Source organism: Polypterus senegalus, chromosome 15 (assembly GCF_016835505.1).
Source record: "Polypterus senegalus isolate Bchr_013 chromosome 15, ASM1683550v1, whole genome shotgun sequence".
Taxonomy (NCBI): Eukaryota; Metazoa; Chordata; class Cladistia; order Polypteriformes; family Polypteridae; genus Polypterus; species Polypterus senegalus.
In genome coordinates, this window is record NC_053168.1 from 83,227,448 (window position 1) to 83,240,462 (window position 13,015).

The 13,015-nt window shown below is 36.7% G+C and overlaps 1 protein-coding gene across 1 annotated transcript in view; it reads left to right on the forward strand.

Annotated features, from left to right (window-relative positions):
- The window catches only part of si:dkey-22o22.2 (neural-cadherin), a 155,784-nt gene that overhangs the window by 10,629 nt on the left and 132,140 nt on the right, over positions 1–13,015 (forward strand). Inside the window, exon 2 of the mRNA XM_039736564.1 lies at positions 12,169–12,363. Coding sequence (XP_039592498.1) covers positions 12,169–12,363 — 195 coding nt within the window. The remainder of the gene's footprint in view (positions 1–12,168; positions 12,364–13,015) is intronic.

Genomic DNA, 13,015 nt, shown 5'->3' on the forward strand with positions numbered 1-13,015 from the left:
TAGTTAATTATATCATAGAATGCACAGTGTAATAGTAAACTAAATGTAAAAACATTGAATAACACTGAGAAAACATTGAACAACAGAGAAAACTAACATTGTAAGAGTTTGCGCTAGACCTTTACGAACTGCTCGCTTTAAACACTTTTTTTATGAGTTTTAAGCACAGGGAAAAAAAATTAAATGCCACTTCTCTTGCAAAACTTTTCAAACCATCCTCTACTGGCTTTAAATTCCTCACCTTCGAAGAAGGTTTTTTTTTCAGCAAGTCGCCATGAATCGTCCTGGCTTTCTCACATATGATCGCCTTGCTTACGCTATCCCCTGCAAGTTGCTTTTCGTTCAACCACACTAGTTTTTACACCTCCTCTATCACTTGAGGCCTCTGCTTGGTTAACATTGTAACTCCTTTTGCAACATTAGCTGCTTTGTTAGGCCTTTTATACGCAAACAAAAGAAAATGGGAAATGGAGAATGGGAACTCATTGGCGCTTACGAATGCACGTAGGGAAACTGGCCGCCAGTGTTTTTGTTTGCCACTAGAGCATGTGGTCATGAACAGATGCAAAATTTTAGCAGACTTTTTGATTGTAACCTGATTTGTACGTGTTCGGAAATGTTTGTGACCAGAGGTTCTACTGTATAAAGAGATTTTTTTAATACATACTGTATAACATCTTTGTGAAGTGTTGAATGGATTTTTTTAATTTGAGTTATTTATAATGCCTGTAAAACTAGGCATTGTCCTTAAAAACAACAGTAGAAAAAATTTGGTCTACAGGATAATGGGCCAAACATAAAAGAGTGAAAAGTATAAAGAAAAGTCAAAAACAGAAATTTAGCTGATCAAAAGTAAAAAAAAACAACAACAAAAAAAAAAAACCAGGAAATAATGAAGATCAATAAAATACAAAGCAAGCAACCAAAAAGATTAAAAATGAAGAAAACATATAGATTACAGTTTGTTTCTATCTCTATGCTAGGATAATATTATTATGCCACAAAGTTTTAGGACCACTTGGTGATGATTTTACATGCAGGACAATGCCAGCAACTGCAGAGGAAACATTAATCAGGATGGTGGTGTCCAAATACAAAAAAATTAAACAGAGATACCTTCTCTTTTAAAATTGAATGGTATTCAAAAAATAATAAACAACAAAATCTGTACATAGTATCAAACATGTCAAATTACTCAGAAAATCTTGACAGAAACAGAGTTTGCACTCAGTAATGGATCACAACAGAGATAAAGAAGAAAATTAACCACAAACTACAATGTGATTTGTCACTTTCTAGGAATTCAAGAAAATGAAAATGTAAAAGAGTTGTCAATTACTAAATAAAATAACTATTGCAACTATTAAAAAGCTACGTAAAAAAGAAATATGAAAATAAATTGCGTGCTGCATTTTACAATATTACATGTGTACAATTTGCTAATTTAAGAAAAAAGGAAAAAAAGAAAAAAAAAACATACAAAATGCATTATATGAGGGGGTACCCAAAAATAAATAATAAGTAATTTTTACTTACTGAACCTTTAGTCTCCTTCAAAGTACTCTCCATGAGAATGAATGCACTTGTCTCAATGGTTTTCCCACTAGTGGAAAACATTTTTGGAATTGCTGAAGAAGAATGTTGTCCAAGGCATGCAGCGATTTTTCTTTGACTTCCTCCACAGTGCAAAAATGTTTTCCTTTGAGTTCTTTTTTTCATATGTAGGAACAAGAAAAAGTCACACAGAGCAAGATCAGGCGAGTAGGGAGTATGGCAAGAACTCCAAGGCACACAAGTCAATTCAGAAATCTCTTCAATATTCCAATAACGGTCTTCGTAAATTCCATTGTGAACTTTTTCAAGATTTTCGTCATTCCTAATTGTGAAAGGTCAACCAGATCTTGGTTGGTCTTCAACTGATATTTTCTCTTGTTTGAAACACAAAAACCACTCGTAGACCTGTGTTTTACTTAAAACTTCTTCTGTAAAAGCAGTTTCAAGCATCACTACAGTTTCAGCAGCTGTTTTCCTTAAAAGAAAACAAAATTTAATGCAGACCCGCTGTTCTTTATGATCACCCATCACAAAAATCGCAGAACACATTTAATAAGCACCAAAAAAAACTGACATGGAATGCCATACGAACAATACAGAGCAATTCCACTTGGCAGACTGCCACAGAATACTGTAAGTATGCTACACCAAGTGACGAAATTCGCAACTAAGTCTAGATTGTGCGCCATGTGCAGATTCTGGTTATTTTTGGGTACCCTCTCGTACATGTTATAAAATGATTTGTGTGATTATAGTACATGATTTGTTGCCTGTATTGTGTAATATTAAAAACAAATCTTCCTGTTGGCGTTACCAGCGCCTAACCTGACACAGACAGATGCAGGAAGCACATTTATAAAAACACAAATATTTTATTTTTCTTCACCACGTGGAAAATGCCTTCCCTGTTTCCTACGGGCACAACACAGTCCCACATGCACAATAGAACACAATACAAATAACTCCTCTACTTCTCTCTTTTCTCTTCCACTCCTCCTTGGCAAGGTTCATCCACCTTCCACCTGACTCTGGCTCACCGAGTAGTCTCTGTTGGCCACTTATATAAGTCACCATGAAGTGCTCCAGGTGCTCGTTGACCCACTTCCGGCTGCACTTCCGTGTGTGGCGGAAGAACCGCCCACATGGGCTCAGGAACAGCTGCAGCACCCCCTGGTGGCACCCCTGGATCCCAACAGGGCTGTAGATAACTCCATCTCCCATGAAGCCCTGCAGGAGTCTGAGACACCATTGCAACCCATGGGTGCTGCCATCTAGTGTCCCGGGACTGTTCTGCCCACACTTTCTCCCCTCCCCTTTCTTCCTCTCTTAGTGAAAAGGCGTTCTGGCCAGGCAAGGACCCTGGCCATTTGTGACAGCGTGTGGTTTTGAATCCATTGAACAATTTAACTTTTTCAGTGCAGAAAAACATCCTGTGCCAAAATATAAGCAAATACAAAAAAATTATTAGCCACTGGCAAAAGTATAAAAAGCAGTCTGTAGCAAAGACTTTTACTTTTCCATCTCCTTATGGAAATAATTTCTGAGACTGAGCTAAGGTTTTGCACATAAGTTAAATGGGCTATTCACTTTAAACTTTCCTTATAATCTTTAGAGATGCAGGTAAACACAGAAATGCAGTATGTTCTGTTTTGAGTAATATGTTGCTGTGTATAGGTACTGCATTTAAATGTCATGCTATAGCTTCAGACATCATGTCACTTTGTGATAATGGGGTGTTATTGACAGACATGCCGAAGAGCCCAAGGCAGACATTTTTAGGCATGAATTAGGTCAAGGTCATTGAAGCCTCGGGAAGTTAGACTGTGTGTACCTCCAGCATTTCATTCCAAAGAACTTTCGATTCCTGTTTTGAATGTGACTCAGATTAAATTTACTGAAATAAGATTTTCATTTTATTTTGATGAAAATAACCAAACCAAACTGCAGCATAATAACTATTTAAATAAAGTAGTACACCAATATTTTCTTAAGAAAAAGTTGATCCTGTGTCTAATGTGCAAAGTTGAATTTTATCAGTTTTGTTTATTTTTATTTTTTCTACCATTCTTTTTTTTCTAGTGAACATTCTATCCCTGCAATGGGCAAATATTAAAAATGCTCAAACCAAACATAACTATTTTTGAATGACTTGTAAAAAACATTTTGGCATAGAAGTTTTATAACTTCCTATATAAGGCTCAATTATTTTCCTATTATTACAAAAATCTATCGAGTAACAGAGTATCGGAGAAAGGTTTACTGTAAATTTGACACACTACTCCCTCGTTGGAAAAATAAATCTACAGTAGATAATAGTCTTGTGTTTACAATTTTTTTGGAAAATGCTAAATGTCTGAAACCTGGCCCATCACTGGTTATGCTAATATGTAGTCCCTTCATGGGACACAGAGGAAACAAAGAGAAATGTTCCTGGGCTTTTGCCATGCTTATTAAAAACAGTGTCAATAGTTCCTACAGCATCTCTGACAAGAATATTATATTCTAAAATAATGATTTTCACCCTTGATTGAAATGATGAGACTGGCAGAGAGTGTCCTAATTTTTTCATATAACTTGTACCAAAGTTCGTGGTCCCATAAATGAAGGTTTTGCCTGCAGTAATTTTATTCTTCAAATGAGGATGCCCTGTCTAAAGTTGTTACACAATGTATATGTCAAAAGGAGGGGTTTTAAAATTGGTTCTAGAATAAACTGGGAGGCAATTTAGTGAGAGTACTACAGGGTGAGCCAAAAAGAAGTACCACATTTCAAATGTTTATTCTACAAAAACGCTATGTTCTGAAGTGATGGTGACATCTCCTCAAAAACTGTAATACACTCACTGTTCAGGGGTCTCTGATGAAGTTCATGAGGGTTGGTTTCAGCCCAATAATGAAAGTTTTGCTTATTTACGCAACCATTCAAGTGGAAATGTGCCTTGTCGCTATGCATGATGATGGCATCGCAATGAACTGTTTGCAGAATGTTCGTGTACAACTCTTTACGGCTCTCCCAGTCTCTCTCAGTGAGTTCCTGCACTACCATTATTTTGCATGAATGGAAGTTAAGGTCCTTATGGAAAATCCTCCTCAAAGACATATTGGAAATGCCTAAGGAAGAAGCATGTTTGTGTGCTGAACGTCTAGGAGAATGTAAAATTGATGCCCTTACAGGTTGGATGTTTTCAGGTGTTCGTATAGTCTGAGGACGGCCTGGAGATTTTCTGTTCAATGTTGTACCTGTCTGTCTAAATTTAGCCACCCACTGAAGACTTGTTTTCTGATTCGGAATGTCACCATTAGGGGGAATGCTGAAGTGCGTTTGGAAGGCATGTTGTGTAGTGATGATGTATTAGTTGTTTTTGAAACAAAGTGCGCACCGGACCAAGACATGTTGCCAGCTGAAAACTACAAGGAATCATCTATCAAAGGACTCCCACCTCAACCCACTTGGCTGTCTCTACCTCACACAATGACCTTGAGAAATGTGACACTTCATTTTGGCTCACCAAAAATTCATTAAAATTTTAGGAAGGAACAGTAAATTTGAAATCAGCATACAATTGTTAAGAACATTTTAATTTAAAATTGAGATTAAGAGGGTGTGCTCAAAATGTTTCTAATGATTTACTTTGAATAAAACCAGGAATATTTGCTGATGCTGCATTTGTTGAGATCCTAATACTAGAAAATATTAAACTTTAAAAGTAAATTAAATGTACTTAAAATTATTCATTTATAGACCTTATTATCCTTACCCTACAGTAAGTTTTTAGTCAAGTTTAGCATACTTTTATGCAAATTAATAAACTAGATAACAAAACATTACACACTAATCAGTCAGCAGCCATATTAGGTATCAGTGTATCAAAAATGTTAACACTTACACACATATACTTTATAAATGTAAATGTCAAAGTGACTTTTAATGACTGTACAGCAAGTTATGTTTGATTTCTAACATGAAGCCTGCTGCTTATCCTTTAAGCCAAATTAAAACTCATGCATATTTGCATAACCAAAGCTGGACATAATTAATTATTTATTGTTTTACTGTAAGAGTAGATGTTATAAAACCTCTATTATATAAACTGGATTTTTATCTAAATTTTTTTTAAGAACTGCAGAACAATTTAAAACATATGACAACTTTTTAAAGTTTTAGAGAAAATGGTAAACTTATAACCTGAATCTAAAATAATTCAATGTTTATGAGAAATTCTAATCTATCTTGTCACTACACCAAAATAACATAAGCTCTTGTTGTGAATAATATTTTAACCTCCAATGCAACAAATTCCATTATTATAATTCAACATGAATTCCTGTGTTTGATTTATCATAGCATTCATCTACAAAGGTTTGATAATTCATTGATCTGTCTGGTACTGATCTGAGTTGGTTGATCACCTGACCTCACTGGCCATTACTAAGTGTTTTCTGTTGGAATAAGCTTGGACGTGATGTTCGCACTGTCGAGGATGCCAGAGACCACAACCCGGCCGGGACGCCTGGATAGTCCCCGACGTGGACACTATTACTCCTCGGCCACGAGAGGGCAGCCGCCCGGGCCTATTTGGGGGCCACAAGGAGTGACCTGGGACACTCGTGAGAGGACGTGGTCACCGCCAGGGGGCGCCCGGACAGTGAGGGAATCCTGGATGGCAGCACTTCCGCCACACCAGGAAGTGCTGCCGGAAATAATTCCAAGAAGACCTGGAGTGCCTCCAGGTGCTTTCCTGAGACTTCCGCCACACCAGGAAGTGACGTCAAGGGGAGCACCTGGGGCTCATCCGGGTCATGATAAAAGGGGCCGCCTCCTTCTAGTAGACGAGCCAGAGTTGGGAGGAAGGAGACAAAGCTTGTGAGGAGGAGGAAGGAGGTCAAAGAGAAAGAAAGAAAGAGAGAAAGAAGAAGAGAAAGAAGAAGAGAAAGAGAAAGAAAGGAAGAGAGTTGGTGAGAGAAGGCATTGTGGTGCTCAAAGATAAAATAAAGGAGTGTGTTTTGGACATCCTGGTGTTAGTCTGTCTGTGTTTGGGGGTACGTTTTCCACAACACATATTTTACTTTTGGGGTCCATATAATAATAATAATAATAATAAATTTTACTTACAACATGGTTTACTTGACACAAAGTGCCAAGGTAACAAGTATAACAAGTAGAATAAAAAATATAAACTAAGCAGTAAATAACAAAGCAAAAAAACAATATGTAACATACAGTAATACACACAAACAAAACAGGATATTCAAACAGTATAAAACATACAACATTAGACGATGCAAATAAAAGTAAAAATAAAATGAAAGCATGCCTAAAAATTATTAATCTCCTTAAAAGTTAAATACAATAAATGGGGATGTTTCTTAAAACAGTGAAGCATTTGGGCATTTCTAATGGCTACTTTTAGGGCATTTCAAAGTCGAGGAGCACAACAAGAAAAAGTTCTCTCCTCCATCGATCAAAGTTGTTTGCAATGTGGCTACTGCAGGGTGAAAGAGCCAGCAGAATAGAGAGAGAATGTGGGAATATAGGGTTTAAAAATGTCACAGATGTAATGAAGGGCTGTGCTTTGTATGTTACACTAAGAGTTTTAAATGTAACGTATTTAAGAACAGGGAGCCAATGTAAATGTGTGAGTACAGGGGTGATATGATGGTTCTTTGCTGTATCTCTAAGAATCCAAGTGGCACAGTTTTGCACATACTGGAGCTCCTTAAGAGGGTTTGCTGGTATGCCAAAGAGAAGCACATAACAATAACCTAAATGAAAGGTAATGAAGGCAAGAATAAGCTTTCGATCTATAGTTAGTGACAGAAATGGTGGGAGTCTTGCAATATTGCACAGATGAAAAAAGGAACTTTATTGTTTTTAACATTTGCTTCAAATGAAAGGTAACTGTAAAAATGAACTCCACAGGCATTATTGAAATGTTATACCAAAATACTATCAACAAATAAACAAAAATTGTAAATTTTTTGTACAGTGGTAAGAGTACCTATTTAAACACAAGACAAAACAAGATAATTGGTGAGGAGAGTAGAGAGGGAATTACATGTAGGTTTTACCCCAATATAGATCTGAGTGTCCTCTGCATAAAAATGATATTTTATACCATATTTCCTTATAATTTGCCCTAAGGGTTAAATATATATGGTGAAAAGAATAGGCCTCAGAGCTGAACCCTGGGGAACACCATGGTACATGGGGGCAGAGTGAGATTTATGGTTATCCATGAGGGCAAACTGAGGATGGTCTGATAAACAGAACTTAAGCCAGTTAAGCACTGTACCAGATACCACCTTTCCATAAAATCAATTAAAGGAGCACGACAGACCATATCAAAAGCAGTATTGACCTCAGCCAGCACTAAGATATTGAATGCCCCTGAATCAGTCAAAATAAAGAGGTCGTTCATAAACTTGACTAGAGCTGTTTCAGTGCTGTGTCCAGACAGGCGATTGTTTAATTAGGCAGAAATAACACAATCATGTATTTTAGTAAGAAATATAATGTTAGATATGGGTCTGTAGTTGGACAAATCACATACATAATGTCCTGGGGCCTCATGAATAAAAGGTGCGTACGCACAAAAATGTGCGCATGTCAATTTCTATGCTCACGTTGAGATGTATAAAAGCTAAACTTGGTGTAAAGCCATGCATATTTTTACAGCAGCCTCACTCCATATGTACACACCTTTCTGCTTGATTTTACAAACTGGCAGCACCCAGCATCCTAGCAGTGCTGCTGTTCCTGTGTAGTTTCCCTTTCTTTTTTAGATTTACATATATGACACAGTCTTTATCAAATACACAGAAATTAATTGCATATCATTTACAAATTTAAGTTACTTGATTGTAATCATTCTGTAACAATGTAACGGTTCACGGAATGGCCAAACTATTCCAAATACCATAGTTGCTTTCGCGTTGTTACTGTATTTGTGTGTGGTGTCACAGTTGCACAGGTTTGTGTCGAGAGCTCAGAGGATGCAGCTTCCAGCCCTGGAGGACATTTATAGCACACGCTGCCTCAGGAAATCCACCAACATCTGCATGGATTCCACTCAGCTATATGCACAGACTATTTGAACTCCTTCCATTCAACAAATGCTTCAGAGCTATTCCTACAAGTACCTTGAGGTTCAGAAACAGTTTCATCTTAAGAGCTACAGTATACATTGCTCCATAAAGTGCTCCTGATAGATCTGTTTGTATTAATAATTACATTTACCTCTACAGTTGTAATATTGCATAACCTGCACCACTTTATGAACCATCTGCATTATCTTCACTATATGTACATGTATACTGTACTTATGGTTTCATATTGTATATGTTTAATTTTTTTATCTCATTATTTTTTTTATCATTTTATAGAAAAATATTTTCATGGAGGAGTTGCATATTGAATTTCATTGTACCATTCAATGACAGTAAAGGAATTAAATTCAGTTCAATAGAAGAGAGCGCATATTTATAGATGATAATGACTGCCTTCTAATTCAATGTAGATTTCCAAGAGCTATCCATTTGGAGCGGTGTGCTGTTAGAATACTAGGATGTACACTTGATATCATTTTTATTTTGAAATGCATTCAAGTATGTATATTACATTTTACAGATAAATTGTTAACTTCATTTAAATTAAATGTTTTGAAGAATCAGTGTTTTAAGCTTACAGTTGGTTTTACATTAATTACACATGCTTATTGTGTGGAGATTGGTTACGTGGAGAAAGAAAACGGAATGACAACAATTGGGGGTTGGTATGTTTGATAGACACAGTACTGCTGTAATTAATGATTCAATTCAGGGTCATGCACATCACAGCAGGCATCTTGCAGGAGGCAGGAACAATCCCTGGATGGGGTGCCAGCTTACCACTACCGCTGCGTCATCTTGACGACACATGTTTAATACATGCTTTAATGCATTTCATCGTGACAGTGATATCAAGTATACATCTTGCTATTCTAAAATGTTCAGAGAGCTGTAATATCATAAATGTAATGTATTCTGTGTGGTTACCACTGTCTGTGTGCTCCTGTCAGCATGAGAGAAAGCTCTTGTAGGAAGCACGTAGCAATTAATGACTGTGTCAGGGAACACATAGAATATGAAGCTTGTAACATGCTACTTTAGGTACAATGGGATTTGAGAAACTCTAGTAAATTAAACATTGATTTTAAGATGAAGTTTGCAACGTGCTACTTTATTGACAAAACAAACTACATGATTAAAGTCAATATTTTGAGATTAAAGTTGAAGTTGAGTCTTTATTCTTGTCATAGACCTTAATAGGTTTTTCTTCACTGTGTCCCCATTTTTTTTTTGTTCTCTGTGGCCCTAATACACTTCCATATGACACTCAGACATTTGCCTTTTCACGTTGACTTTGACATTTCACCACATCTTTTTTTTTAAATTCTTCATTTTTCTATGTGCTTTTACCATTGTCTTTTAACAAAACACTGAACAGAAGGGGCTATTCATATTGATTTACATATTCAACTATTAAAATTTCTGAGAGGAGTTGGGATGGGGGCTGTAGGCGCATGCATGTGCAATACAATTCACACCGGTTGGGATTTATTAAGGGGAATTTTGTTTACGCACAGTTTTATGCATTTTCATTTTTTTTTCTGTACGCCATGTTTTAGTGTGAATTCTACACATGAAGTTATACATGAGGCTTCTGGCTTCTATGGAGGACTGATGTGATTGCAGCAGCTTTCAGTTCAGTCAGAACAAGTCCAGTTATGAGAGGGATATTGAATATCATAGTGAAAATTGGATAACATGGAAGGATTGTAGTGTGGAGGAGGTGGTAGCCCTCATTTTTAACACCAAGTTGAAAACACATACAATCAAACCGAGGTTCCACTGTACTTACTAAAGTACTACAACATTGTTCTACAAGTACTACACAACATTGTGTAATGAATCATTGTTGGGAGGAAGAGGCACACAAAATATTTCCTGGTGGGAACAATGAATGTATCCCAGCACTGGCCAACAGTACTTGAGTAAAAGTCGTGGTCTGAGCCAATGCCTTTCACCAAAGCCAGATGCTTTTGCTTGAACATTCTCTGGACTATACTCCTCACCATTTCTTTCTTGTGCTCTCTTTTACCTTCTACTCTATTCATTTTGCCATACTCTATCATTGGGACCCAATTTAGATGGCTCCTGTCTTGAAGTATATTTAAAATTGTGTTAGCAGCAATTTTATCCATTTATGTTTCCATCTTCTACTTCTTCTTCTTTTGGCTGCTCCTGTTACGGGTTGCTACAGTGGATCATCCTATTCCATATCTTCCTGTCTTCTACATCTTGCTCCATTACACCCATCACCTGCATGTCGTATTTCACTGCATCCATAAACCTTTTCTTAGGCCTTCTTCTTTCCCTCTTGCCTGGCAGTTCTATCCTTAGGATCCTTTTTCCAATATATCCAGCATCTCTCCTCTGCACATATCTAAACCAACGCAATCTCACCTCTCTGACTTTGTCTCCCAACCGTCCAACCTGAGCTGACCCTATAATGTACTAATTTCTAATCCTGTCCATCCTTATCACACTCAATGCAGATCTTAACATCTTTAATTCTGCCAACTTCAGCTCTGTTTCCTGCTTTCCGGTTAGTGCTACCGTCTCCAGCCCATATAACATACTGTAGCTGGTCTCACTACCGTCCTGTAGACCTTCCCTTTCACTCTTGCTGATACCCGTATGAATCCATTATCAGACTTAATTAATCCACCCCAGGTATCTGGGGGATCATGTCTGCTCTGGTAGCATTTGGAGCGAGATGGGAATTGGACACAAACACCACTAGATTTTAAACAATAACAAAAAGTTAGCATAGAAATTCCCAATGTGTATGAAAGGTATTTTCTGCAAAAAAGGAAATGAAAATGAAAGTTATAAAATGAAAATGCAATCTCTCTTTTGCAATTTCATTTTCAAAGTCGGTACATAAGAATGCTCCAAAAATTAAGAATAAAACGAAATAATGCTACTTGCAATTTCATTTTTCTTTTCTTTTCTGCAAGAAATACTTTCCCTTCAATATAAGCATCACTGATGAAGCTTTTAGCCACCTTCGCAGAAGCCAGTGATGGACCAAACATTAGATTGTTATGTATCTTTGGGAAACAGGCAGAATATTAGCAGACCTGCAGTTTCAACTTTGTTGTCATATCCTACATAAAGAACTATTTTAGACAGGCCCTGTTATCACCTAGCTTTCTTGGTCAGGAGATGTGTGAGTACTGATGTTGTTGGATTGACTTTCAAACATACTGTGGTACCTGCTGTGTTATTTTCACTGAAATGTTTTATACTTTAAATTAAAAAAAAGAAAACTCTGCATGTTCCTGGTTTTAGCTCTCTTCTTTGCACATATTCATGGAAAAGCTTGTAAATTTGTGTTAATTACTGTTTTATTGTTTTATGAATAATTTTGTATGTAAAGATCCTTGCAACTTGAAACAGAAAACTCAAAATCCGAAAATTTTCTATGATTATTGATTTGTAGGCTTATAAACAAGTAAGGACTCATCAAATACTTCTATAACTAATTGACATAATCTGCTTTGTGTTACAGGAAAGAAGTGGCACTTTTGCCATCTGAGTTTAATAGTGCCAGAATTGTCCAACCTGGAATGGACAATGTACCCCTTCCCTTACTTGGCAGCCGTATCCCTGAATGCCACAAAAGGCACCGCCATTTATCATCTTTCTGTGCGGCATCGGGGAAATGGTGGATTTACATCAACAATGGAATATTTTCTTATTGAAGGTATGAATAAGGTATGATTTGAAAAATGGACAAGCAGTACTGAACATTCTCTCAAGCACATAATTCAGTTGATTTCTGAAACTGAGGTTTACTTTGTCCTATTGATTGTAAGCGCTGTTTTAGAAAGTGTCAGCTGCTAGTTTAATAGAAGCAGTGCCATTCTGTTCATGTTTTTCTTAATGTATGAAACAGGATACCTTAAAATTGATGAAAATGGCTACCATATTAATGTTTTTCTCTCTCTCTATCTCTTTTTCTCTTAGTTGTTAAATCTATTGTGTATTATTTTTCAAGTATAGCACTGAGCATGCTTTGAGGCCTTATATTTTGGCTACTTATATTTAGTGTATTTTTATTATAATTATAATTTCCTTTAAAAGGCAACTCCACCAGAAATCAAGCCTGGGCTGAATAAATAGGAACAAGTGCTATTACTTTACCAATGTACAGTCACGAGTACAGGTGAAAATGTGGCGAATGGCCAGGTAGTAGTTGTTAGGCTAAACATAAACCGGCCCCCGAGAAATGCAAACCATAATGCAGAAATTGCAAGGTAATATTTGTCTTCTTATTTTGTTTCATAAACTACCCCGAAATGGGTAGTGGAGAAGTACAAAATATAATAAACTAGCAAAATACCCGCGCTTCGCAG